Source organism: Felis catus, chromosome E1 (genome assembly GCF_018350175.1).
Source record: "Felis catus isolate Fca126 chromosome E1, F.catus_Fca126_mat1.0, whole genome shotgun sequence".
Lineage (NCBI taxonomy): Eukaryota > Metazoa > Chordata > Mammalia > Carnivora > Felidae > Felis > Felis catus.
In genome coordinates this window covers 27707938-27735470 of record NC_058381.1, presented here as the reverse complement: position 1 = coordinate 27735470, position 27533 = coordinate 27707938, and the positions used below count along the sequence as shown (strand labels likewise).

The 27533-nt window shown below is 37.5% G+C and overlaps 1 protein-coding gene across 4 annotated transcripts in view; it reads right to left on the bottom strand.

The window, feature by feature from the left end:
- Positions 1 to 27511, bottom strand: part of SKA2 (spindle and kinetochore associated complex subunit 2) — a 47697-nt gene extending 20186 nt beyond the window's left edge. For 2 of the 4 annotated variants that reach the window (XM_019817597.2, XM_045044506.1), the window contains exons 1-2: positions 26980 to 27364; positions 4218 to 4304 (exon numbers count right to left, since the gene is read on the bottom strand). In XM_019817597.2, coding sequence (XP_019673156.2) covers positions 4218 to 4304; positions 26980 to 27323 — 431 coding nt within the window. In that variant the 5' untranslated portion in view covers positions 27324 to 27364. The other 2 variants (XM_019817598.2, XM_019817599.3) reach the window with 2 other exon arrangements.
- Between the last annotated feature and the right edge of the window lie 22 nt (positions 27512 to 27533).

The following is a 27533-nucleotide window of genomic DNA, read 5'->3' as shown; positions in this document are numbered from 1 at the left end:
AGCCAAAACATAAGAGACTCAAAAACTGTGAACAAACCGATGGTTGATGGGGGATGGGAGGGAAGGGAGGGTGGGTGAGGGGTACTGAGGAGGGCACCTTGTTGGGATGAGCACTGGGTGTTGTATGGAAACCAATTTGACAATAAATTTCATATTAAAATAATAATAATAATAATAATAATAAGAAGAAGAAGAAGAAGAAGAAGAAGAAGAAAGACAGAAATGGAGTGAGGGTAGCCACAGGGAAAGCTGGTAATGCCTATGTTGGGGCCTCTTCTTTGCTACAGAAGAGCAAGGAAAAGTTAGAGGTGTCATCTTTATTTTGTCTGATATAGACTCTTAATCCAGACAAACAGGCTGCTAAACAAAGTTGGAAGAACAGAGATCAATAAATAGATGAAGACTTATTAGCTACATGCTTTCTCTTTGAGCCATGTCCATCTGTTGCCTGAAGCATCTTCTTCCTCTGAAGAGGAAACAACAGAAGTTGCAAGAAGATAACCCACTGGCACAGGAACACAGCAGGCTTAAAAAATTCTCAAAGTGATTGCTGGAATTAAAACTGTAATTTACTAGCACCAGTGCCTCCTGCACAATATTCTTGAGCAAATTGCATAACCAAATATAACAGCCTCATTAAAAAACATGATATTCAAAAAGACCTAACACATGACCTTTCTTTAGATACTACAAAACAGCAGAAAAGAAGTGCGGGAAGTAAATGACAAAGGAAAAATTCACATAAGTAAAATGATTTTTCCAATATGCAAGAGAATTGGACAATTCTTGGTTTCTAAACATCATTTCCCTGTAAAAGGAACTAATTTCTTTGAAGGAAGTATTGGTAATGGTTTGGATAGAAGGTACAATGTAACTTAATGCACCAGAAAGCAAAAAAGTGCACAAAGACTGATTGAGGAGGCACTGAGGGGTCCTCCCCACTGGACAACTTTGAGGAGATGAAGTATTAAAAGCAATGGTGTTTACAATAGTTATTGATATATTGAACAAAAACAAGTTTCCAAGTCCATAGGAAAGGAAAGAAAGGAGGGGACAGTGAAAATTTATTTTCACAGAAGAATACTGGGTAAAAAATACACAATTAGTGAGAGAATTACAAAATCACTTTTTTGCAATCACTGATGTAATTTATTCAGGCAGATATCATCACTGGGTTCTATAGCCAATGGATGAACAGGATATCAACAAACTCTCAAAGTATTTTTTAATAATGTATAAACATGACAGGAGACATCTTAATCAAATTATCAAACTTAACATCTCTCTGGATATGATACAATGTGATGTTAACAACATTACTTATTGTATTCTGATGAAAATATCCAAACGGAAGCTATTCACGAGTAAATAATCAGAAAAATCAAAATTACAGACTAATTTTTTGTTTGTTTGTTTTTTGTTTTTGTTTTTGTTTTTAATTTTTTTTTCAACGTTTATTTATTTTTGGGACAGAGAGAGACAGAGCATGAACGGGGGAGGGGCAGAGAGAGAGGGAGACACAGAATCGGAAACAGGCTCCAGGCTCCAAGCCATCAGCCCAGAGCCTGACGCAGGGCTCGAACTCACGGACCGCGAGATCGTGACCTGGCTGAAGTCGGACGCTCAACCGACTGCGCCACCCAGGCGCCCCAAAATTACAGACTAATTTATAAGACAACAGGCCTAGATTCTTTAATTAAGAAGTCAATGTCATTAATGATAAAAACAGGTAAGACAGGGGACAGGTATAAATAAAAAGGCAATAAAGAAACTTGATAACAAAAACAAAAACAAAAACAAAAAAATGGGCAGAGGACCTAAATAGATAGTTTTCCAAAGAAGACATACAGATGGCCAACAGATACAAGAAAAGATGCTCTATATCACTAATCATCAGAGAAATGCAAATCAAAACTGCAACAAAATAACACCTTATACCTATCAAATGGCTAGTACCAAAAAAGACAAGAAATAATAAGTGTTGATAAGAATGTAGAGAAAATGGAACTTTTATGCACTGTCAGTGGGAATGCAAATTGGTGCAGCCACTGTGGAAAATAGTATGGAGGTTCCTCAGAAAATTGAAAATGAAAATACCATATGATCCAGTTAATTCCACTAGTATTTAGTATTTACCCAAAGAGAATACACACACAGACACAGACACACACACACTAAAGAAAACAAAAAGGTGGGGCGCCTGGGTGGCTCAGTCGGTTGAGCGTCCGACTTCGGCTCAGGTCATGATCTCACAGTTTGTGGGTTCAAGCCCCGCATCAGGCTCTGTGCTGACTGCTTGCTCAGAGCCTGGAGCCTGCTTCAGATTCTGTCTCCTTCTCTCTCTGCCCCTCCCCCGCTCATGCTTTGTCTCACTCTGTTTCTCAAAAATAAATAAAATGTAAAAATAAATAAATAAATAAATAAAAAAGAAAACAAAAAGGCTAATTGGAAAAGATACATGCACACCTATGTTTATTACAGCATTACTTTACAATAGCAAAAATATAGAAGCAACCTATGTGTTAGATGAATATAAAGAAAATGTGGTATCTATGTATGATGGAATATTACCCAATCATAAAAACGAATGAGAACTTGTCATTTGGAACAACACGTTGGGACAAAAAGGTATTATGCTAAGTAAAAATAAGTCAGACAGAGAAAGACAAATACCATATGATTTTGCTTATATGTAGAAACCAAAAAACAAAATAAATGAACAAACAAACAAAGCAGAAACCATCATAAATATAGAGAACAAACTGGCAGTTGCCAGAGGGGAGAAGGATGATGGGATGGACAAAACGGATGAAGGGAGTGGGTGGTAGAAGCTTCTAGTTATGGAATGAATAAGTCACAGGATGAAATGTACAGCATAGGGAATACAAATCAATGATACTGTTATAGTGTTGTATGGTAAGAGATGGTAGTAACTACAGTTGTGTTGAGCATAGATAGCATAATGTATAGAGTTGTCCACTCACTATGCTGTACACCTGAAACTAATGTAACATTCTGTGTCAACTAACTTCAATAAAACAATGGGGTTTTTTTTGGGGGGGGGGGGAGGGAGGGGAATAAAAAGAAGTGTTATTTTAATTTGCACTTCCACCCAATTCAAAATAATTCCTAATTGTATAAAAATTTTTTTCAAAATTATATATTTCTTGTCTGTTGGCAAGTGCTGTCAGTGAGAAACATTATAAGTGGTCAATTAATGTTAACAGACAATGCTTAAAAACTATCTCCTTAGGGTGCCTGGGTGGCTCAGTGGGTTAAGCATCCAACTTCAGCTCAGGTCATGATCTCGGGGTTCATGGGTTCCAGCCCTGCATGGGGCTCTGACTGGTAGTACGAAGCTTGGTTGGGATTCTCTCTCTCTCCCTCTCTGCCCATTCCCCACTTGTGCTCTCTCTCTCTCTCTCTCTCAAATATAAACTTAAAAAAAAAAAAAAACTACTTTAAAATAATTGTTTATATCTCCATGGGCATGTGGACACATAGTTATAATTTTATGGTATGTAAACAGAGTTAATATTTCTAATCAATCTAAACTTAGAATAACTAAGTACATAATTTTATGCAAAAATCACAGTTCATATAACAAATTTATAGTACATCATCATCTTCCTCAGAGAGTATCGTGACTGCCATGGTTTCTCCTTTCTTATTTAACCACTACTCTAGAGATAACTATACTCTCAGAATTTCAGAGGCTTCCACAGTAGTTGGTACCTTTAGATTCAATATTCTTGGTTAAGGGTTAAAAAAAAGTAGCCAGGGCACCTGCGTGGCTCAGTCAGTTAAGCATCCAACTTTGGCTCAGGTCATGGTCTCACAGTTCTTGAGTTTGAGCCCCATATCAGGTGAGCTCGAGTCCTGCACCAGGTAAGCTTGAGCCCCGCTTCGGGTTTCTCTCTCTCCCCCTCTCTCTCTCTCTCTCTCTCTTTCACTCTCTCTGCCCTCGTGGGATTCTCTAAATAAATAAATAAATAAATAAATAAATAAATAAATAAATAAATAAATAAGAGCCACAAATTTCCTTGACTATGGGTATAATCTCTCTGGTATGCTGTGATCAAGTTTCCAACACAAAAATATTTTAAGGTTCTATAAATTTATTACTTAATAATTTAAATTATACTGCTATTAGAAATACTATCAGAAAATCTTTTAATAAAATAATCTGTTAAAAATATATTTCTTTTGCAGATTACCTTGCCTGCTGTATCAGGATGATTAGTCTTGATTTCATATTCCAGCCTGTATTGAATGTAATCCAGATCAGAGTCAGCTTTCTGGAACTAGAGATCAGCATAAATCATTTTTTGTGAACCAAAAGACATACTAATAAACATGATAACTGTTAACTATTCTTTTATATTTACATTTTTTTAGCATTTCAATATGAAATATACTAATTTTAGAAATATGGAAATAAGTATATAAAACCTCCATCATTTATAATACCCATGCTTCTATTAAAAATTTAAAAACTAGTTAACATTTTGAAAGTTGTTTCTCTATGCATCTCTCTTAGATTTAGAGCTAAAATTAAGACACTAAGTAACCACTGTCACATATTAACACAAGAACTAACAACAGTTTCCAAAATTCCCAAGATCAGTGACACTCTCATCAGTTAGGTACTGTTTTTCTAACTCTGGTAGGAAATGTTCAAGTTAAAACACACAACAAATTTATTTTCAGGGATACCTGCAATGTTACCATCATCTGCAACCCCATTAAACAATGAACTACGAGTGTTTGCCACACAGACCAAAATTAGACACCTTAAAGAGACATAAATTATACAAGAAAAGGCTACATATAGTACAGGAGTAGTAGTCTGAATAACCCCAGTTTACTGAACCTGAGTCCAAACACGGGTCCTTGATCTGCAGTAAATCTTTAAGGAAGAGAAAAAAAGGGGAAAACCAGCACAGGCTGTAAAATACATGTGTGCGTACATATAGAAAAGTTGGGAAGCATATAGATCAGAGTGTTAAAAGTGGTCTATCTCTAAATGTGGTATAAATATAAAGTATTCTTAATTTTTGGAAATTGTGCTTCTTTTACATAACCTTAAAGCATGTGCTGTCTTGAATTTATCAGGGAAACAACCAGGATCCTTTGAGTTTACTATGAAAGGCAAAACATGTTTTTTTCAGGAATAGTCTCCCATTCCTAGGCCACAACCAAGACTGCTTTGGGGAGAAGGTTCAGACCTTACCAAGGGGTTAGGCTCTGGACTAAAGATTGGTTCTTCATATTTTGAAGCCTTAGTGGAAAGAACAAAAGCCAACAAAAACTGTTAAAAGTAGTCATCAGGTCTAATGAGAAATGATGTACAGATATTTTTGTTATAAAAAAAAAAAGGTAAACTGAGAGTTCTACTTTGGAATGTGGAGTAAAATAAAATGGGTCTCAGAAGTTAAAATGCTTCTAAGGTCAGAACTGTCAAATTGAACAGAGTATCAGAAATACACTAAAGCTTCTATCACTAATAATTTCTCTCATTATTGGCCTAAATTTGAATGGAATACTTTGTAATTACCAAAATTCTATCTTTATAACCGAAACCTTTTGGAATAGAAATAGAAGAAAAAGAGAAAGTCAGTTTTTGTTTTTAATTTTTTTCTAAGAATCTGTATCTGATTTCCATCTCTAACAGCAGGGAGTTGCTATGAATCAGAAAAACAAATATAGAAGTTGTTAATTAAAACCTATACTTAAAATGTTTTTCAGGGGCACCTGGGTGGTTAAGTGTCCACCAGTTAAGTGTCAGACTTCGGCTCAAGTCATGATCTCATGGTTCATGAGTTCAAGCCCCACATCGGGCTCTGTGCTGACAGCTCAGAGTCTGAATCCTGCTTCAGATTCTGTGTCTCCTTCTCTCTCTGACCCTCCCCCACTCACACTCTGTCTCTGTCTCTCAAAAATAAATAAACGTTGAACAAAATTTTTTAAGTGTTTTCCAAAAATGAAGGTTTTTTATTTGCTTATACACTTGCCAGATTAGATGTCATGATTAAATTGTACAATGATTAGATTTCATTAAGCAGATTACTAATTACTACATATGCATATGTGTATGTATATAAAGAAAATTCCTGTTGGCATAATTTCCCATATTGAAATATGCTTGGGGATTAACTTTTCCTTTACATTAAAAAAAAAAAAAAAACTTACTAACCTATATAACATGTGGATGGAAAATATGGGGAAGGGGAAAGGGAAAGGGACAAGGGAGAGGGCAAATCCAATTAACAAAGACTCAAAGCATTCAAGACCTGATTTGTTTAATGATTGAAAAAGACTACACTCCCATGGCTTTATATATAGCTCAAGGCATTATATAACAGTCTAAAGCATAATTTTATTTTTTAAAAGATTTTATGTTTAAGTAATCTCTACACCCAATGTGGGGCTCAAACTCACAACCCTGAGACCAAGAGTCACATGTCCCACCAACTGAGCCAGCCAGATACTCTTAAAGCATAATTTTAAATAAAAGTTTCTAAAACTTTTAAGTTATCACAGAATTCTAAGAATTATGGGATTTGTGGCTCCAGGGTCACCTTAAGGCAGAATCTTTCAACCTACTGAATGGGAGAAGATATTGCAAAAGACATATCTGATAAAGGGTTAATATCCAAAATATGTAAAGAACTGCCACACCTCAACACCCCAAAAAACAAATAATCCAATCAAAAAATGGGCAGAAGACATGAACAGATATTTCTCCAAAGATATATAGATGGCCAACAGACACATGAAAAGATGTTCAACATCACTCATCATCAGGGAAATGCAAATCAAAACCACAGTGAGAGATCAGTTCACACCTGTCAGAACAGCTAAAATAAAAAACTCAAGAAACAGCAAGTTTGGTAAGGACGTAGAGAAAAAGGAACGCTTATGCAGTCTTGGTGGGAATGCAAACTGGTGCAGCCACTGTGGAAAATAGTATAGAGGTTCCTCAACAAGTTAAAACTAGAACTACCTTACGATCCAGTAATTGCACTACTGAATATTTACCCAAAGAATACAAAAACATTAATTCAAGGAGATATATTCACCCCGATGTTTACTGTAGCATTATTTACAATAGCCAAACTATGGAATCAGCCCAAGTGTCCATTGATAAATGAATGGATAAAGAATATGTGATATATATACACATACACACACATACATAATGGAATACTATTGGGCAATTAAAAAGAATGAAATCTAGCCATTTCCAACAATATAAATAGAGCTAGAGAGTATCTAGTGAAATAAGCCAGTCAGAGAAAGACAAATACCATATGATTTCACTCATATGTATTATTTAAGAAACAAAAAAAATGAACAAAGGAAAAAGGAAGACAGAGAGAAACCAAAAAACACTTAACCACAGAGAGCAAACAGAGGGGATGTGGGGGGATAGGTGAAATATGTGAAGGGGATTAAGAGTACCCTTATCTTTATGAGCACTGAGTAATATATGGAACTGTTGAATCACTGTATTTTACACCTGAAAGTAATATAAAACTCTATGTTAACTACACTGGAACTAAAAAATAAAAAAAAAAAAAAAATCTTTACTCTAGGAGACTTTTAACTTGTTTATGAAATGGAAATTCTTAAACAGATGTGGTGGTTTTTAATTTGATATTTTAGTTCTGCTTAAAGTTTAACCAGCATAATCTCAAAGACCATTTAACAATGTTTTCTTTTCAAGACAGCAGTTTTAGCTATGGCTTCCTGTAATACCTTGAGGTCCACTATTTATTAAAATCATCAAAATGGGGCACCTGGGTGGCTCAGTCGGTTAAGTGTGCAACTCTTGATTTCAGCTCAAGTCATGATCTCTCCATTTGTGAGATGGAGTCCCAAGTCGGGCTCTGTGCTGACAGCATGGAGGCTGCTAGGGATTCTCTATTGCACTTTCCCTCTCTCAAAATAAATAAATAAACTTTTTAAAAATATAAAATAAAATCATCGAACTGTATCAACAATAAGTGGTTCCTGTTTTTAAGTAACTTACATTTTAATAAGATACCAAAGAGGGTGCTTCCAATCAATGATATGATAAACTCAGCTAAATTTTCAAAACTGTTTGCAAACCACAATTGTTAAACACAGGTATAACTAGAATTTAAATTCTATAAATGTACTACTAAATAAATTATTAAAAATAAATACATACTAAAAAACCATAACTTCCTAGTTATTTTACTATATATTACTATTATATATGCTCTTGAATCTATCATATGTACATAGTGAAAATACTGTATCATGTGCTACTACTGTGCATGTCCTCCCAAATCCACTTTCAATGACATCATGCTGGTAGTTTGAAATCGGTCAAGGTGTAAATATTTACACCAGGGAAACTGGCAAATGCTAAAAATCAGGATTTCCCACCTCTTCCTCCCCCTAGCTGCTATGTATACTTACTTCTGCTTTAAAAAGATTTTTTAAAATTCCCACCCCCACCTTGAGTACTGTACCCACATTTCTATTTGAAAAATATTTCAGAAGTTACACAGAATTGTAAACAGACTTTCAAAGACAGGGGGAGGAGGGAATGGGGAGTTATCATTCAATGGGTACAGAGTTTCAGTTAGGAAAAATGAAGAAGTTCTGGAAATGCATGGTGGTAATGGTTATGCAACAATAAGAATGTACTTAATACCACTGAACTGTAAACTTAAAATTGATAAAATGGTAAATTTTGTTATCACAATTAAAAACTTTTTAAAAGAAAAAGCTTGAAAGTAGAATGGGAAAACAGCTTGAAAGTAGAATGTAATCCTCTATGAAGAATTGAACAGAATATTTTGTGATAATACACAGGGCAAGTATTTACTCATTAGTGAATCAGTGGACTAGGGAATAAGCAAGGAACAAAAAAGAAAAGGATACCAATGCAATTGTTCAAGATTCACTGATTTGAACTCTTCATTTTATAAATGAAGAAATAGTCTAGGGGCGCCTGGGTGGCTCAGGTGATGATCTCACAGTTCTGTTTGTGAGTCCGAGCCCCAGGATGGGGATCTCAGCTGTCAGCACAGAGCCTGCTTCAGATCCTCTATCGCCCAATCTCTCTGCCCCTCCCCTGCTCAGGTGCGCACATATGTGTGCTCTCTCTCTCAAAAATAAACATTTAAAAATTAAAAAATCTAAGTGATTTGCCTCTAGTTGTATTTTCATTAGTATGTTTTTTAAGCAGTTGAACCAAAGTCTATATGTGATATACATAACATTAAAGCCAATAAAAGTCACATAGATGGGGGACAAATGTAAAGACTTTACCTAAAGTTAAAGTTTAATTTTTTTTTTCAACGTTTATTTATTTTTGGGACAGAGAGAGACAAAGCATGAACCGGGGAGGGTCAGAGAGAGAGGGAGACACAGAATTGGAAACAGGCTCCAGGCTCTGAGCCATCAGCCCAGAGCCCGACGCGGGGCTCGAACTCACGGACCGCGAGATCGTGACCTGGCCGAAATCGGACGCCTAACCCACTGCGCCACCCAGGCGCCCCTAAAGTTAAAGTTTAAAGTTTGGGTTTTTTTCAGTTTCAAATCTATCACTGGTTAGCCTATTAAAAAACTCCCTCTGGAGGCACCTGGGTGGCTCAGTTAATTAAGTGTTGGTACTCTTGATTTTGGTTCAGGTCATGATCTCACAGTTCGTGGGCAGAGCCTGCTTGGGATTCTCTCTCTCCCTCTCTCTGCCCCTGCCCTGCTCGTGCTCACTTGCTCTCTCAAAATAAATAAACTTAAAAAAAATAATAAATAAAATAAATTTATAAAAATTCCCTCTGAACACAATCTAGTCGTATGGTCCAGGAAAAAGAAAAGGATTGAGATACATGGTAAAAGTTCTAACCCTGTTATCCCTAACAAGCTATGTGGCCCTAAGTAAGTCTTCCATCTCTCTGGGTCTCTTCTATTAAATGAGAGAGTTGGAAATCTAAGGTCCCCTTCAACACTATCATTCTATTATTTCATAATTCTACAAATAAACCCTTTTAATTTATCAAAATGTTAAAATTTAGAAGATAAATTTCCTCCTAAGACATTAAAAATCAACATTTGAGTTTCAGATTTAAGGTTTATATTAAGAATTAGCTTCTACTATTTGTTTTCTTCCTAAACAAAGATGAATGTTGCTTCCGTTTCAGCTACATAGTTTCTGCAACCTGCCCATTGTTCTTCCCAAACACCAAAACCCTATAAGCAATATTGCACTACTCAGAGCTATTTACACAGCAGAGACAATATCGATAGGGTTCTAGGATCTGGTCATAAAAGGAAAACTTTTTAGTCACATGGTAGGAAATTTCCTGACCAATTAATATTGCTAAACATCATTCACTAGCCCTTGTCAGTTTTAAATTAGTCTCTTAAAGCCTTGTAAACAGTGATGTTACTCTTTACACTCCACCTTAGCCAAAAGGCTGAGAAGCAATGTGAGGTTACTCTTTATTTACCTTTAAGTGACATTATTCTTAGGAACATTATAATATTTAAAATAAAAAACTAGTGCTTTAAAGAAAACACACAAGACATTCATATTTTCAGAAGCCAGTTTTCTTCTAAATCAGAAACAAAAATAAATGGAAATTTTTATACCCATCCTGAGAGTGATAAATAAAATATGCAATTTAGCTGGGAAAAGTCCATTGAGATCAATATTAAAGCCCCAAAGACAGCCAAATTACATTCTGCCATTTGAATATCCTTGGAAACAGACTGGGACTGTAAGGAAGATACTTAAAAAAATGGAAAAAGGAATAGTTTAGGAAATAATTTTGAATTTTACAATATGCTACAAATTTCATAAACATATAATATTGTTATACTAGTTTTATTATAATTGGCTTAAGGCTTTAAAGTAAATGGCACACTGTATTACATACCTCTCAACTGCAAGGAGGAAAGAACTGCAGACCAAGTTAAAAAAACTTCCTTTTACAAACAACCTATAGATTCTTACTGCCACAATAGAGCTCCCTTTTAAAAGGAACAGTGCTGTAAAAAAGCAAACACATCGGCTTATGAGTTTGTCTCAACAGCATCAAATCACAGGAAAAGGAAGAAATACGGCAGTCTTGTCTGAGATGAGAGGAGTTGGTAGAGGTACATTCTAGACTCAGTAGCTAGGCTTAAAAATACATTTTACAGGGGCACCTGGGTAGTGCAGTCGGTTGAGCACCTGACTTCAGCTCGGGTCATGAGCTCATGGTTCATGAATGAGTTCAAGCCCGGCATCAGGCTCTGTGCTGACAGCTCAGAGTCTGGAGCCTGCTTCAGATTCTGTCTCCCTCTCTCTCTCTGCCCCTCCCCCCCACTCACTCTCTCTGTCTCTCTCTCAAAAACAAACATTAAAAATTTTTAAAAAAGAAATACATTTAACTTAGAAACATTATTTAATGGGAGAACTGGGCATTGTAATACTTCCAGATCTAGGTTATATTATCAACCAAAGAATCCAATATTTTTTGTTTTGGGTTGTTGTTTTTTTTCCCAAAGAATCTAATATTTAATGAATGCACCCCTCTCTCCAATGCAGATTTTGAAACACCTTTATCTACCCTCATTTTCTTTTATTCATGGCTCCAGCTTACCATTTCATTTATTATATTATAATCATTTGCTCAGTAGCATCCCCACTTGATTTCAAATGTCTTGATGGAAAAAGCCCTGTCTTCCTTTTTATATCCCTGTGTTTTTAATATACAACCAAATGTTCAATGACAAAAAGGAAGATGAAAGAACATTCATTACTTTGAAAGAACAAACAGCGTGGGAACCCAACCACCATCTAAAGCCTATTTTAAGAAGAAATATTTGAAGTTCTCAACAAGTTGAGGGCCACCTCTAATGTATACAAAATCACAATTGTTTTTTGTATATTTCTGCTGGAGACTTGATTATCCAGTCTCTTCCAAATAGAACAAACACATGCCAATGCATGTCTAAAACTGATAAGCACTAATATGCACAAGCACCAGGTTGCAGACATGTTATTTCCAGCAAATAGTAACATCAAAGCAAAAGAAAGTGAGCAGAAGCTCCAAGTTCATCAGGTTCTAATATGTAGGCTTATAATTATTACCATTATTATTATTATTATTATTATTATTATTACTGTTATTGTACTACCCTACAATTATTAGGGTAGTACACATACGCAAGCCCTTGCCTATAAAAGATTGGTTTTATCAGTTGAAGGTAGTCTATTTAACTTTTTTAAAGCTTTCAGAATCCTAGATTATTTGTGTTAAGTGTTCTATGGACACATAATGGACTACAGGGCCAGATTTTCAAAATATATTTAACAAACTTGGTTTAGAAAAACAATAGTCCAAAAGATATACCTACAAAAAAATACCTATTTTACCTATGTCTTAATAGTCATAGAATTGAAGGGTGTTTTTCATTTCACATATCTGTCTTCTAATAAATTACAATGAACATATATTATATGCATAAAAATTATTTAAAGCAGTTTTTTTTCAGAGAAAGAGCACGCACATGAGCAGGGGAGAGGGGCAGAGGGAGAGAGAGAGAGAGAGAGAATCTTTAAGCAGGCTCCATGCTGAGTGGGGAGCCTAATGCAGGGCTCAATCCTATGACCCTGTGATCATGACCTGAGCCTAAATCAAGACTTGGACACAACCAACTGAGCCACCCAGGTGCCCCAAAAGCAAATTTTTTTTGCGTTTAAGGGCATTCTGTACTAAGTCACTCTTTACTTAAAGATCATTGGGGTGAAGTACCTGTGTGGCACAGTTGGTTGAGCATCCAACTTCAGCTCAGGTCATGATCTCAGTTTGTGAGTTTGAGTCCTGCGTTAGGCTCTGTGCTGACAGCTTGCTCAGAGCCTGGAGCCTGCTTCAGACTCTATGTCTCCCCCTCTCTCTGCCCCTCCCATGTTCATGCTCGGTCTCTCTGTCTCTCAATAATAAATAAACGTTTAAAAAAAAAATCATTGGGTTGCGGACTTCAAGCTGTATTACAAAGCTGTAATCATCAAGACAGTATGGTACTGGCACAAGAAAAGGCACTCAGATCAATGGAACAGAATAGAGAACCCAGAAATGGACCCACAAACATATGGCCAACTCATCTTTGACAAAGCAGGAAAGAATATCCAATAGAATAAAGACAGTCTCTTCAGCAAGTGGTGCTGGGAAAACTGGACAATGACATGCAGAAAAATAAACCTGGACCACTTTCTTACACCATACACAAAAATAAACTCAAACTGGATGAAAGACTTAAACCTAAGACAGGAAGCCATTAAAATCCTAGAGGAGAAAGCAGGCAAAAACGTCTTTGACCTGGCCTCAGCAACTTCTTACTCAACAGGTCTCCAGAGGCAAGGGACAACTAAAACAAAAATGAACTCTTGGGACCTCATCAAAATAAAAAGCTTCTGCACAGCAAAGGAAACAACCAGCAAAACTAAAAGGCAACCGATGGAATGGGAGAGGATATTTACAAACGACATATCAGATAAAGGGTTAGTATCCAAAATCTAGAAAGAACTTATCAAACTCAACACCCAAAAAGCAAATAATCCAGTGAAGAAATGGGCAAAAGACATGAATAGACACTTCTCCAAAGAAGACATCCAGATGGCCAACTTACACATGAAAAAAATGCTCCACATCACTCATCGTCAGGGGAATACAAATCAAAACCACACTGAGGTACCACCTCACACCTGTCAGAATGGCTAACATTAACCACTCAGGCAACAACAGATGCTGGTGAGGATGCAGAGAAAGAGGATTTCTTTTGCACTGCTGGTGGGAATGCAAACTGGTGCAGCCACTCTGGAAAACAGTATGGAGGTTCCTCAAAAAATTAAAAATAGAACTACCCTACAACCCAGCAATTGCACTACTAGGTATTTATCCAAGGGATACAGGTATGCTGTTTCAAAGGGACACATACACCCCAATGTTTATAGCAGCTCTATCAATAATAGCCAAAGTATGGAAAGAACCCAAATGTCCATTGATGGATGAATGGATAAAGAAAATGTGGTGTACACACACACACACACACACACACACACACACACACACACAAAATGGAGTATTACTCAACAATGAAAAAGAATGAAATCCTGCCATTCACAACTATGTGGATGGAACTAGAGGGTATTATGCTAAATGAAATTAGTCAATCAGAGAAAGACAAATATCGTATGACTTCACTCATATGAGGACTTGAAGATACAAAACAGATGAACATAAGGGAAGGGAAGTAAAAATAATATAAAAACAGGAAGGGGGACAAAAACATAAGAGACTCTTAAATATGGAAAACAGAGGGTACTGGAGGGGTTGTGGGGGGGGGATGGGCTAAATGGATAAGGGACATTAAGGAATCTACTCCTGGGGCGCCTGGGTGGCTCAGCCGGTTGAGCGTCCAACTTCAGCTCAGGTTATGATCTCACGGTTCGTGGGTCCGAACCCCACATCGGGCTCTGTGCTGACAGCTCAAAGCCTGGAGCCTGTTTTGGATTCTATGTCTCCCTCTCTCTCTTTGACCCTCCACCACTCATGCTGTCTCCCTCTGTCTCAAAAATAAAATAAATAAATAAACATTAAAAAAAAAAAAAAAAGGAATCTACTCCTGAAATCATTGTTGCCTTATATGCTAACTTGGATGTAAATAAAATAAATAAATAAATAAATCAAATTAAATGGTAAAAAAAAAATCATCGGGGTTGGGGCACCTGGCTAGATCAGTTGGTAGGGTGTGACTCTTGATCTCGGGGTTGTAGGTTTGAGCTCCATGTTGGATAGAGATTACTTAAAAATAAAATCTTTATTTAAAAAAAGAAAAGATCATTGGGGTTTCCAATGCCTGTAGAATTGATCCCAACTTTTAGTATAATTTTTCACAAGATGACAATAACATGCTCTTCATCAGCGCCTCACATCTTACAACCTCAGCCACACTGAATTCATCGTGCCAAATATCCATGCTGTTTTTTAAAATCACTGATTTCTGGGGTGCCTGGGTGGCTCAGTCATTCAAGCGTCCAACTCCTGATTTCAAGTGCAACTTGGCTGGAATCTGGTGCTCTAGGTTAGGCTGAGTTTGGTGGCTCTCACTGCAGTTCTATTGCCAGGTGTCTCTCATACTCTTTGAACCAGAAGATAATTCTTCTCATGGAGATAACAGGGTTAGCAGAAATACACAAAGCCTTTCAAATTCAGAGTTGGCACACTGTCCACTCTATCCATATGTCACTGGCCACAGCACATCCAGAAGCATGGAAATGTACTTTGCCCATCACGAAATCATGTGGACACAGGTACAATCTTCCAGTTACAAAATAAGTAAGTCAGGGGTATGTAATGTACAGTATGGTGACTATAGTTAATATTGTATCGTATGTTCGAAAGTTGATGAGAGCAGATCTTAAAGCCTTGTGAAAAATTTAAATAAGTAAAAAAGTAGAAAAATATATAACTATGTGTGGTAATGGAGTTTAACTAGACTTACTGTGATCATTTCACAATATATACACATACTGAATCACTATTTTGTACATCTGAAGTTAATATAATGATATATGTCAATTATATCTCAACAAAAACCACAATAGAATATGGATCCACGGGGGGGGGGCCTGGGTGGCGCAGTCGGTTGAGCGTCTAACTTCGGCCAGGTCATGATCTCGCGGTCCGCGAGTTCGAGCCCCACGTCAGGCTCTGGGCTGATGGCTCAGAGCCTGGAGCCTGTTTCCGATTCTGTGTCTCCCTCTCTCTCTGCCCCTCCCCCGTTCATGCTCTGTCTCTCTCTGTCCCAAAAATAAATGTTGAAGAAAAAAAAAATTAAAAAAAAAGAATATGGATCCACAGAAGAGTAAAGAATTGGGGTGAATCATTCACTTTACTAGAATACTACTATTTTCTTTGGGGGAAAGAAAAAACCAGAGTAGGTCACTGTGGTACATGTAAATGATAGACATGATATTATTACAAGAATATTCAGATAAACATTCCTTTCGGTTATTTTTTTTAGACTTCTCGTTTATGCTATCTTACATGAAATAAACAGGGCAATGAAGCATGTAGAACACAAAAATCAATACACAGTGACAGAATCAGAAGTTAAATTTCAAAAAAAAAAAGTTAAATTTCCCTATAGTTTACCCAAAACCTGAAGTGTATGTATATAAAGATTTTTTTAATTAAAGAACATAGGTTCATGATTACCACAGAACATAAATATATAAAATGTTTAGGAACATAATAAAGAAAAACAGTGTGGTAGAAGTTTTCAACTTAAATTAGCTACAATATTGATATAATGGGTTCTTCATCTCAACCTTACTGCTCCCCTTCTCAACACTGCTGACCCACTGGTAGTTTCCCCCAGTCGGGTAACACCTCTCATCTCTAGCCTTTCACATGCACTGCTTCCTTTGCCTGGAACATTTACCGTTTCCTTCACTGGCTAATACCAGCTCATCGTTGAAGTCTCAGATTAAATTTCACCTCTAACAAGAAGCCTTCCCCAGATTAGGTGCCTCTTTTCTTTTCTTTTCTTTTCTTTTTTTAAATAAATTTTCTCCTCTGCTTTCTTTCCTTTTTTTTTTTTTTAATTTTATTTATTTATGTAATCTCTACAACCAACAACGTGGAGCTCAAACTCACACCCCCAAGATTAAGTGTTGCAGGCTCCTCTGACTGAGACAGCCAGGTGCCCTTAGGTACCTCCTTCCAATGTGCCCCCATAGAACCTCGTATTTACTTGTCCCATCATGGCATCTGTCTCAATGTATTTAATTTCTCTGTCTCTCAGATAAGTTTCATAACATGTTAATATGTTATACTTTAGTACTAGCCTGCCCTAGTAACACTTATTGAAAGTATGAAGTACTATCATTTACAATTAGGCAGATTAAGTGCAGAAAGGAGGAATTTATAAAAGTTACAAAACTCTCACATTTCCTAACAAAAATAAATTGTTCTAATAATGTAGGCATATTTTACAATCAGTCACTACATGAAAATCTATTTTTTTTAAGTTTTTATTTAAGTAATCTCTGCACGCAAAATGGGGCTCAATCATGACCCTGAGATCAAGACTCACCCATTCCTGGGACTGAGCCAGCCAGCCACTCCTTACTAAATGAAAATCTTAGCAAAAACTGAGATTATTTCCTCATTGATAAAATGAGAACAAAAACATTGAGTCAAAGAATCAAGGATTGACTTATTCAAAGTTTTAAAGTGTTACATACTGGGGCACCTGGGTGGCTCAGTCGGCTGAACATCCAACTTCGGTTCACGTCATGATCTCTAATTCGTGAGTTCGAGCCCCACATCAGGCTCGCTGCTGTCAGTCAGCACAGAGCCTGCTTTAGATCCTCTGTCTCTTTATCTCTCTCTCTCTGCCCCTCCCCTGCTTGCGTGCCCAAGCTCACTTACACTGTCTCTCTCAAAAATAAACTTTTTTTTAAAAAAAGAAATCTTTTAAAAAATAAAAAAACAAATAAATACATAAATAAAACGTTATATACTGAATTCTCTCTCTCCTTTTTTCTCTGCTCCTCCTGCTCTCTCTCTCTTTTTCTCTCTCTCTAAATAAATAAACTTGAAAAAAAATTCTAAAATGTTATATATTGAGACAAATTAGAAGTATAACCTTTTTAAAATCTAATTGAAGGGGTGCCTGGGTGGCTCAGTTAAGCATCAATTAATGCTTAATCATTAATCAATTAATGCTCAATTAAGCATCCTACTCTTGATCACAGCTCAAGTTATGATTTCACAGTTCATGGGTTCAAGAGCCAAGTTGGGCTCTGAGCTGACATCAAGGAGCCTGCTTGGGATTCTCTCTCTCTCTCTCTCAAAACACATAAACTTAAAAAAAAAAAAAAAAAGCCTAATTAAGAATAAATTTGGTGGCTCCTGGGTGGCTCAGTCAGTTAAGTGTCCAGCTTCTACTCAGGTCATGATATCTCACCATTCGAGGTCATGATCTTGCAGTTCACGGGTTCGAGCCTCATGCCAGGCTCTGTGCTGACAGCTCAGAGCCTGGAGCCTGCTTCGGATTCTGTGTCTCCCTCTCTCTGCCCCTGCCCTGTTCATGCTTTCTCTCTCTCTCTTTCGAAAATAAATAAACAAAAAAATATTTTTTTAAAGAATACATTTTAGGGCACCTGGGTGGCGCAGTCGGTTAAGTGTCCGACTTCAGCCAGGTCACGATCTCGCGGTCCGTGAGTTCGAGCCCCGCGTCGGGCTCTGGGCTGATGGCTCAGAGCCTGGAGCCTGTTTCCGATTCTGTGTCTCCCTCCCTCTCTGCCCCTCCCCCGTTCATGCTCTGTCTCTCTCTGTCCCCAAAATAAATAAACGTTGAAAAAAAAAAAATTAAAAAAAAAAAAGAATACATTTTATTTATCAGAGATATTAATATCGAAACTTTGTATTATATTTGGGTAACAAATGTAAGATTTTTTTGTTTTAAAACTTTTACTTTGCTCCAAGGAAGAAGAAAACTTCCCACTTGATTTTAAATGGGTTCATATGTATGGCCTCTCATACCCTATTCTTTAAATCAAAGATGTGTTCACATCAAAAATACAGTTTAAGAGGCGTCTTGAGTGGCTCAGTTGGTTAAGAGCCCAACTCTAGATTTCAGCTCGGTCATGATCTCGCCATTCATGAGTTCAAGTCATGCACTGGGTGAACTCAGCTGAGCTTGAGCCCAGCTTCAGGTGAACATGAGTCCCACTTAGGGTGAGCCCCACTTCTCTTTCTCGCTCTCTCTCCCTCTGCCCCTCATGGGATTCTCTCTGTCTTTCCCTCTCTCTCTGCCCCTTGCTCACTTTCACCCTCTCTCTCTCAAAAACAAACAAACAAACAAAAAAAAATGGGGATGCCTGGTGGCTCAGTTGGTTAAGCGTCTGACTTTTGGCTCAGGTCATGATCTCATGGCTCATGGGTTCCAGCCCCATGTCAGGCTCTGTGCTGACAGTTCAGAGCCTGGAGCCTGCTTCAGATTCAGATTCTGTGTCTCTGTCTCTGTCTGCCCCTACCCTGCTTGCTCTCTCTCTCTCTCTCTCAAAAATAAATACAAACATTAAAATAAAAATTTTTAATGAATAAACATTTTAAATAAATGAATGAATGAATGAATGAATGAATGCCGAAGAAGAAAACAGCCACACTGGAGGCAAGAGAGGTAACTCAAAGACTTTATCTACAAAATTTGGGAATAAAATGGTTTTATCAAAAGCAGTCATGTTCTTCATCCCCTACCAAATGATGTCCAAATGATGCCTAATAATATCTCAACTATCTTTCTTCCCTCTTGCATCCATTCTTCCAGCTTTTAAGGACATTTGTTTAACAAATAGCTTACTTTTTTCTGAAAGTCAATTTATTTGCAATACACATAACAGTTTTGGTCTATTTTTATGATCTAGAGCACTAATAGAAGTCATACTCCACAGGTTATAAAAAACTTATAAACAAGACCTATACACTGAAAACTAAAAAACACTGTTGAGAATTATTTTTTAGAGAAATGAGAGAGAGAGAGAGAGGGAGAGAGAGAGAGAGAGAGAGCACGTGCAGGTGCAAACAGGGGAGGTGCAGAGGGAGACGAAGAGCAAGATTCCCAAGCAGGCTCTGCACTGGCAGTGCAGAGCCCAACCAGGCTCAATCTCATGACCATGAGTTCATGACCTGACCCAAAATCAGGAGTCAGATAGATGCCCAACTGACCAAGTCAACCAGGTACCCCAGAGAGAAATTTTAAAAGATCTAATAAATGGAGAGATAATGTTAATTAATCAGAAAATTCATTATTCTTAAAATATCAAATCTCCCCAAATTATTCTTTAAATTCAACATAATCAAAATCCCAGCAGGCTTTTTTGGTAGAAATTGACAAAAAACAAAACAAAACAAAACAAAAAACTTATTTGAAATGCAAAATAATTTAAAATTTTTAGAAAACAAGAGCAAAGTCTGAGGCATTATATTAGATGATTTCAAGACTTACTATAAAGCTACAGCAATCACGACAGTATGATATGACATTAAGGAACAAAATAGTTCAAAAATAAGTAAACCAACCCATACACACTTGTTCAACTGATTTATTACAAAGGAGCTAAGGTAATTCAATGGGGAAATGATAATCTTTTCAACAAAGAACAAGGGAATATCCATATGGAAAAATAAATAAATAAAAAGAACTTCTACTCTCACTTTATACCACATACAAAAATTAACTCTAAATGGACAGAGATCTAAATGTGAAACCTAGGGGCACCTGGATGGCTCAGTTGGTTAAATGTCCCGCTCTTCACTTTGGCTCAGGTCACGATCTCACAGTTGTGGGTTCAAGCCCCATATCCTGCTCTGTGCTGACAGTGTGGAGGCTGCTTGGGATTCTCAGTTTCTTACTGCCCATCCCCCACTCAGGAACTCTGTCTCTCTCTCTCAAAATAAACTTTTAAAAAAAGTAAATAGGGGCACCGGGGTGGCTCAGTCGGTTAAGCGTCTGACTTCGGCTCAGGTCATGATCTTATGGCTTGTGTGTTCGAGCCCCATGTTGGGCCCTGTGCTGACAGCTCCGAGCCTGGAGCCTGCTTTGGATTCTGTGTCTCCTTCTCTCTCTGCCCCTCCCCCACTCACACTCTGTCTCTCTCTCTTTCTCTCAAAAAGACAGGTAAACATTAATAAATAAATACAAATAGTTAAATGTAAAAACTAAAACTACAGATATAAAAGAAACATTTGTGACCTTGAGTTAGGCAAAGATTTGTGAGATAGAACACAGAAACCATAATCCATGGAAGAATAAATGTGTAAATTGAACTTCATCAAAATTTTTTATGTGAGAGGGTAAATAACAGAGAAAATTAAAGGGCTCTCATAATAATTAAAAAGACAAACATTTCAATTTGAAAACTGATTCAAAGATTTCAACAGATATTTCACTAGAGAAGATATATCAACTGCAAACAAGCACATGAAAAGATGTTCAATATCATTAGCCATTCTGGAAATGCAAATTTAAACTAATGAGATACCACTACACAACTACTAGAATAGCTAAAATGAAGAAGACTGACAATACCAAGATACCAAATGTTGGTAAAGATGTGGTGAAACTGGAACCCTAAATCACAGCTTTGGTAAAGATTTCAGCAATTTCTTATGAGATGAAGCATATATTTTATCACACTACCCCAGAGAAACAAAAACGTTACGTCCAAACATTACAAAAAACATTATGTCCAAAGACTTATACCACAATGTATAAATACGACAACAACTTTATTCATAATAGGCAAAACCTACAAACATCCCAAAATCCATAATCTAGTAAATGGATAAACAATTTGTAAGTCTATAGCAATGGAATACTACACAGCAATGAAAATGATCCAACTACTAATATGTACAACAACATGGATGAATCTTATTGTGTTAAGTGCAAGAAGCCAGGCACAAAAAACTGCAAGTTATAAATGATTCAATTTATGTGAACTTCTAGAAAAGGCAAAACTAGAGATCAATGATTGTCAGAAAGTTTGAGGGGAGGAGGTTGACTACAAAGGGGCAGGAAACGTTAGGTGATAGAAATGTTCTTTCTATACTATGTCTGTGGTGGTGGTTACATGACTGTTCACATTTGTCAAAACTCATCAAACTGCACAACTAAATTTGGTAAGTTTTATTGTATATAAGTTATATCTCAAAATCAATTACAAAAAAAGTAATGAATGTATACTTTATTATATTTCATTATTACAAAAAAGAACTTTAAAACAAGCATTCTTAAGTTTTAAATTCAAGTACAAACTACATAGTACACAAAATTAATACCAAATAAGATTCGGGGCAAGTTATCATATGAAATATACAGCAGAGATTGTTTTCATCACTTACTAATTCACCTTAAAACTCAAAAAAAAAAAAAGATTTACCAGAACCTATCCAAATCTGTGATAGAAAGAAGCAAAATACAAAGCACTACTCATTTAAACAAGCCATAACAACTCTAGCTATAATAAGTATTATGTCAGTGTGTTTCATAATGCATTATGACAGTGAGCTTTTAGTTAAAAAAATTTTTTTTCTTCAAGTTATGACTTTCTAAAACATACACTTTGGGTAATAAAATTATATACTTTTTAGTAACAAAGGTTGTAATAAATTACTCACAGATAATGAAGAAAGATGTAAGGCAAGAATCAAAATTCTGGTGTGCATTCTGCTTTCAGATGCTTTGACAATACTATTGCACTGCTAGCTGTAAAGTACAGTAGTGCAATAAAGTCAGAGCATTCGTTAGCAGAAATTGGTAGGAAAGGAACACAAAAGCATCTTGCATCAGTTGAAGCTTCAGTGTGAAAAGAATTTAAAGGGCTGCCATTTTGTACAGAAGACACCCCAAACCTAAGAATATGTATATCAATGTTAAAAAGAATTGAATTTAAATATCAAAATACTAGTTTTCTGATGACTGACCTATGATTAATATTCAACAGAAATCTGTAGAAAGGAATTGTGTAAATACGTCCTAAGCTTTAGAAGTTATTAACATGGGTATTGTTGAAACGTTAGGACTGGTATTAACAAAACCAGTTATAATTACTACCAAAGCAAAGTTGTGAAAAAGATTACTGTTCTTGAGACCTGTTGGTTAGCTCCCCATAGCAAATGATTAAGAATATCAGAGAAAACAGGGGCACCTGGGTGGCTCAGTCAGTTGAGCGTCCAGCTTTTAACTTTGGCTTGGGTCATGATCTCACTGTTTGTGGGTTCAAAGCCACATTGGGCTTTGTGCTGGCAGTGTGGAACCTGCTTGGGAGTCTCTCTTTCTCCCTCTCTCTGCCCCAGTCCTGCTCATGTGCTCTCTCTCTAAATAAATAAACAAACAAACTTAAAAAAAAAAAGAATATCAGAGAAAACAAATGAAAAGTAAAATAAGTTTCTCAATCTCTAAATACCCAATCTATGTTTCTTGAATCTAAACTACATTACATACTAAAAAGCTAAACTGGGGCGCCTAGGTGGCTCAGTCGGTTAAGCGGCCGACTTCAGCTCAGGTCATGATCTCGTGATCCATGAGTTCGAGCCCCGAGTGGGGCTCTGTGCTGACAGCTCAGAGCCTGGAGCCTATTTCAGATTCTGTGTCTCCCTCTCTCTGACCCTCCCCTGTTCATGCTCTGTCTCTCTCTGTCTCAAAAATAAATAAATGTTAAAATTTTTTTTAAATAAAAAAAAAAGAAATAAAAAGCTATAACCATCTTATGGCTTTTTATCTCAAGAGTTTACAGATTTCCAGGGAATTAACGTCTCCTAAACAAGACTTCCTAATAGAATACTATGGAAGGAGATTTTAAAATTTCAGTTAAGCCCTGGGGCGCCTGGGTGGCTCAGCCAGTTAAGCATCTGAATCTTAATTTCAGCTTAAGTCATGATCTCACAGTTCATGGAATCAAGCCTGGAGTTGGGCTGCACCCTGAAAGCACAGAGCCTGTTGGCAATTCTCTCTCTCTCTCTCTCTCTCTCTCTCTCTCCCCCTTCCCCACTTGTGCACATGTACACACATGCTCTGTCTTTCTAAAGCAATAAATAAACTTTAAAAAATATATAAATAGGGCCGTCTGGGTGGCTTAGTCGGTTGAGTGTCCAACTCTTGATTTCAGCTCAGGTCATGAGCCCAGGGTCATGGGATCAAGCCCGTCAGGTTTTATGCTGAGCGTGGAGCATGTTTGAGATTTTCTCTCTCTCTTTCTCCCCACCCACTCTGCCCCTCTCCCCTGCACTCTCTGTCTGTAAAATTAAAAATAACGTATTTTTATAATTCAATAAATAAATAAAATTTCAGTTAACCCCTAAAGATCTTAAATACAGGAAATCATCTCCATTTCCTTCCAACAGAAAAATCAAGGAGAAAATAATATATGGTACAGGAGGAGGTTCTGAAATTTTAAGAATCCGGTTTTCTTGGATTCAAGCCAATTATCACCATCCTAACCTTTTAACTGATAAGACACCATTCAAAAGTCAGATGTAAGCCCAGAAATAGAAATATTATGATAGTATAACATTGTACTTTTGTGCACAATCACTTGTGGTACCACAAAAGAACAGTGGACAAATATCACTCAATCAGTACATGAAAGGGAAAAAGAGAACAAAGATAACACTACAATGAGTTTATTCCCCCATTAATAATGTTGATTGATGCAAAAATACTTTCCATTTTCACTAATCTTTCTTTAAATCAGCTACTTGGTTAGACTGAACCTCCTAATTTGAGTTAGAAATGAACTCAAATTCAGGACAACTGGAACATGAATGACTAGACCTCAAATCCTAGGCCATACAACTTCATGTATTAGAACAGTTCAACTCTGCTAGCCAAGGATCAAGTTTTAAGGAAAGTATTCATAAATAAATAAATAAATAGAAGTATTTAAGAGTGAAATGTTTAATTTTCTGAATTAGAAATTAATCCAAATGAGAAAAATATGAAATATTTTTAAAATAAGAGGATCAGGCTATCTACAAAGTGAGAATACTTTATTTTCAAAGTTCAATAATACGCATTCTCTTTCACTTACTAAATTTTCTTCTCTTTTTATAAATTTTTTTTAATATTTATTTTTTGAAAGAGAAAGAGTGAGTGGGGGAGGGGCAGAGAGAGAGGGAGATACAGAATCTGAAGCAGGCTCCAGGCTCCTTAGCTGTCAGCACAGAGTCAGAGGTGGGGCTCCAACCCAGAACCATTAGATCATGACCTGAGCCAAACTCAGATGCTTAACTGACTGAGCCACCCAGGGGCCCCTGATTTAATAAATTTTCAAAATTAGTTCCTCAACAAATCCTTTATTCAAGTAAGGTAGAACCAAAACTCAGAGGATTGTACAAGAAATCATTTCTTTCTAATCTTAGAAAATAAACCAGTTCATAGATATAGCACATGGCAAATCTGAAGATAAGATGCACCATCTTTTACTATTCAATCAATAAAAAGCAGTGATAACAAAACTGTAATAGTTCAAATACATTTTTTAAACTCTAACGATTATGGAAACAAACTAAAAACTGGAAGTGGGGGGAGGGGAAGGCTACCACTAGGTTACTTGCAAGTAATTTAAGAAGACCTGCTTTCTTCTCTTCACCTCTTAAAAAGATTTTTTAAAAACTACCCAATCATTCAAACACTACCCAAACATTCAAACACTTAAAAACACTTAAAAGTTTAAGAGCCTGGCTACCTCAAAGTTTTCTAAAACCTACTTTTTTCAAGATGTACACTTAATCATTTTCCCCTTAAATTGTGTTCAATCTAAACATTTAAAAAGGAAAAAGAGGGGGCGCCCAGGTGGCCCAGTGGGATAAGCGTCGGACTTCAGCTGAAGTCACGATCTCACAGTTTGAGAGTTAGAGCCCCATGTGCTGACAGCTCGGAGCCTGGAGCCTGCTTGGGATTCTGTCTCCCTCCCTCTCTGCCCCTCCCCCGCTCACTCTCTCTCGCTCGCTCGCTCTCGCTCTCTCTCTCTCTCTCTCGCTCTCTCTCAAAAAAAAAAAATTAAATAAATAAAAACTGTGTTCAATCTAAAAAAAAAAAGACCTGTGAGAATACTGACTCTCATGCAGTCAAAAAAACCTTAATTGGTACCTCAAAAATAAACAGTCAACTTAAGGGGGGAGGAAAACTGTTAAAAGCAGAATTAGTATCATTTAGCATCTTACAATTAGGCAGAAATCTCCATCTGGAGGGAGAAATTCAGAACGGGTAAAAGGGCAAGATGGTGTTAAACATTTATGCCGGTTGACAGAATCAAACTAGGATACTTGACATATTTTTGGTTCTTTTGTTGGTTTAAAGGCATTTCATGATTTAAAAAAAACCAAAACTCTGAACTGAAAGTTCATTATTACAGGTTTGGAAAGCGGCAAAAACTTCCTTCTTCACTGCCATTCCCTCCCACCCCATTTCCCCCTACTCCCACAAAGAAAATTAAAACTCAAAATTGTTAGAATCAACTGGAAAACTTCAAGTCGAATTTGTATGGGAGAGCCGCTACAATTCATTAATACATCAGGAGAAAATAATAAGATGTACCAAGCTCTCACATTTTCTGGAGGTGGGAATCAGGGTATGGTACTCAGTTTCTTCCAGGATCACTACAAGTGTAGATGCTAAGTGACCTAAGGTTCAACTTGGAGAGAGCAACGCTGACACAAATGGTATCTAAATTGTAATGCCAGGGTATGGGAGGGCGGGGGAGGGGGGACGGGCGGTTTGAGACGGAGAGGAAAGATTTGAGCTTTTTGAATTAATTGTTATTTTTCTTTAACAAAAAACCGACAGGAGCTCAATGGTGGGCGCGTCCTCCAAATTCCTCATTTTAAAGAAAGCCAGCCCAATTCAAACACAGTAATGCAGGGAGGGGGTAAGGACTGAAGATAGAACAAGGGGGAACTAAGAAGAAAAAAGCGCGGGCGATCTAGCTGGTAGTCTAAGAATGGGAGAGAGGGAATAAAGAGAACAAGTCGGTAAAGGATCCACAGAAAAAAACTAGGACAGCCCTTCGGCTTGGCGCCCCGGAGCAGGCCAAGCAGCCGCCTGAATCCTTTCCAATTATTCGCCCGCGCCGCCTACTTTCATAAATGAATGAAACTCGGCAACTCGAAAGCAGGGTACCTTCCTTGTCCCAATTCCTCCCGCGCTCCAAGAAAGGAGCTCGAGGTTCAGGTCCCATCGCTCACACCTTTCCCCCACCCAAGGGCTACCACCTTCGATCCAAACATATGTTGGCCTTGGAGCTTCCTCGACCGCTAAGAAGTTGTGCACGCGAGTCTAGAACCTTTCTCAGACTTTCTCAACCCGCCTTGAAGAACGTGAACGGCTCTGCCCTAATGGGATTTCTCTCCGCCCCCCTCGGCTTATTCCCCACCTCACCTTCCATCCCCCTTTCTTTGAGTGTGAACGACCTCTCCCCTTCTTGGAGCGGTTAAGGTCTTTTGGGGAGAAATGCAAAAAACGCTGCCTGCACGAGCCACAGTTCCTTGAGGGGCGGAAAGGTTAGGGCACGGAACAAGGAATTCCAAAGGCCCAGCTACCTCAGCATCTCCCGCCATTTCCCTCACGAGTTTCCCGGATGTAACCCCTTCCCCCGCGGCGGTTAAAAGAGACCAGGCGACTGCAACTCCCTTTGATACAAGAGGAGGGAACTTGAATCTGGTCCAGCTTCTGCCGCCCAGGGTTTCAGGCGACTCGAAATTGCATCCCACCTTGGAGGCCATCCGAGAGAAATAAGCTACCCAGTAGATCTCCTTTACTTTACACTCACCATCAGTTCCAGCTTATCGACCTCCGCCTCCATGTTGAATAGTTGACATTCCTCAGACCGCGGCAGTGCTTAAGCCGCAAACCGTGCTAGCACTGAGAGTGCCTATTGGACAGCTGTCACTCAACGTCTCACACTCATTGGTTCCCCTGCTTCACTGGCGCCC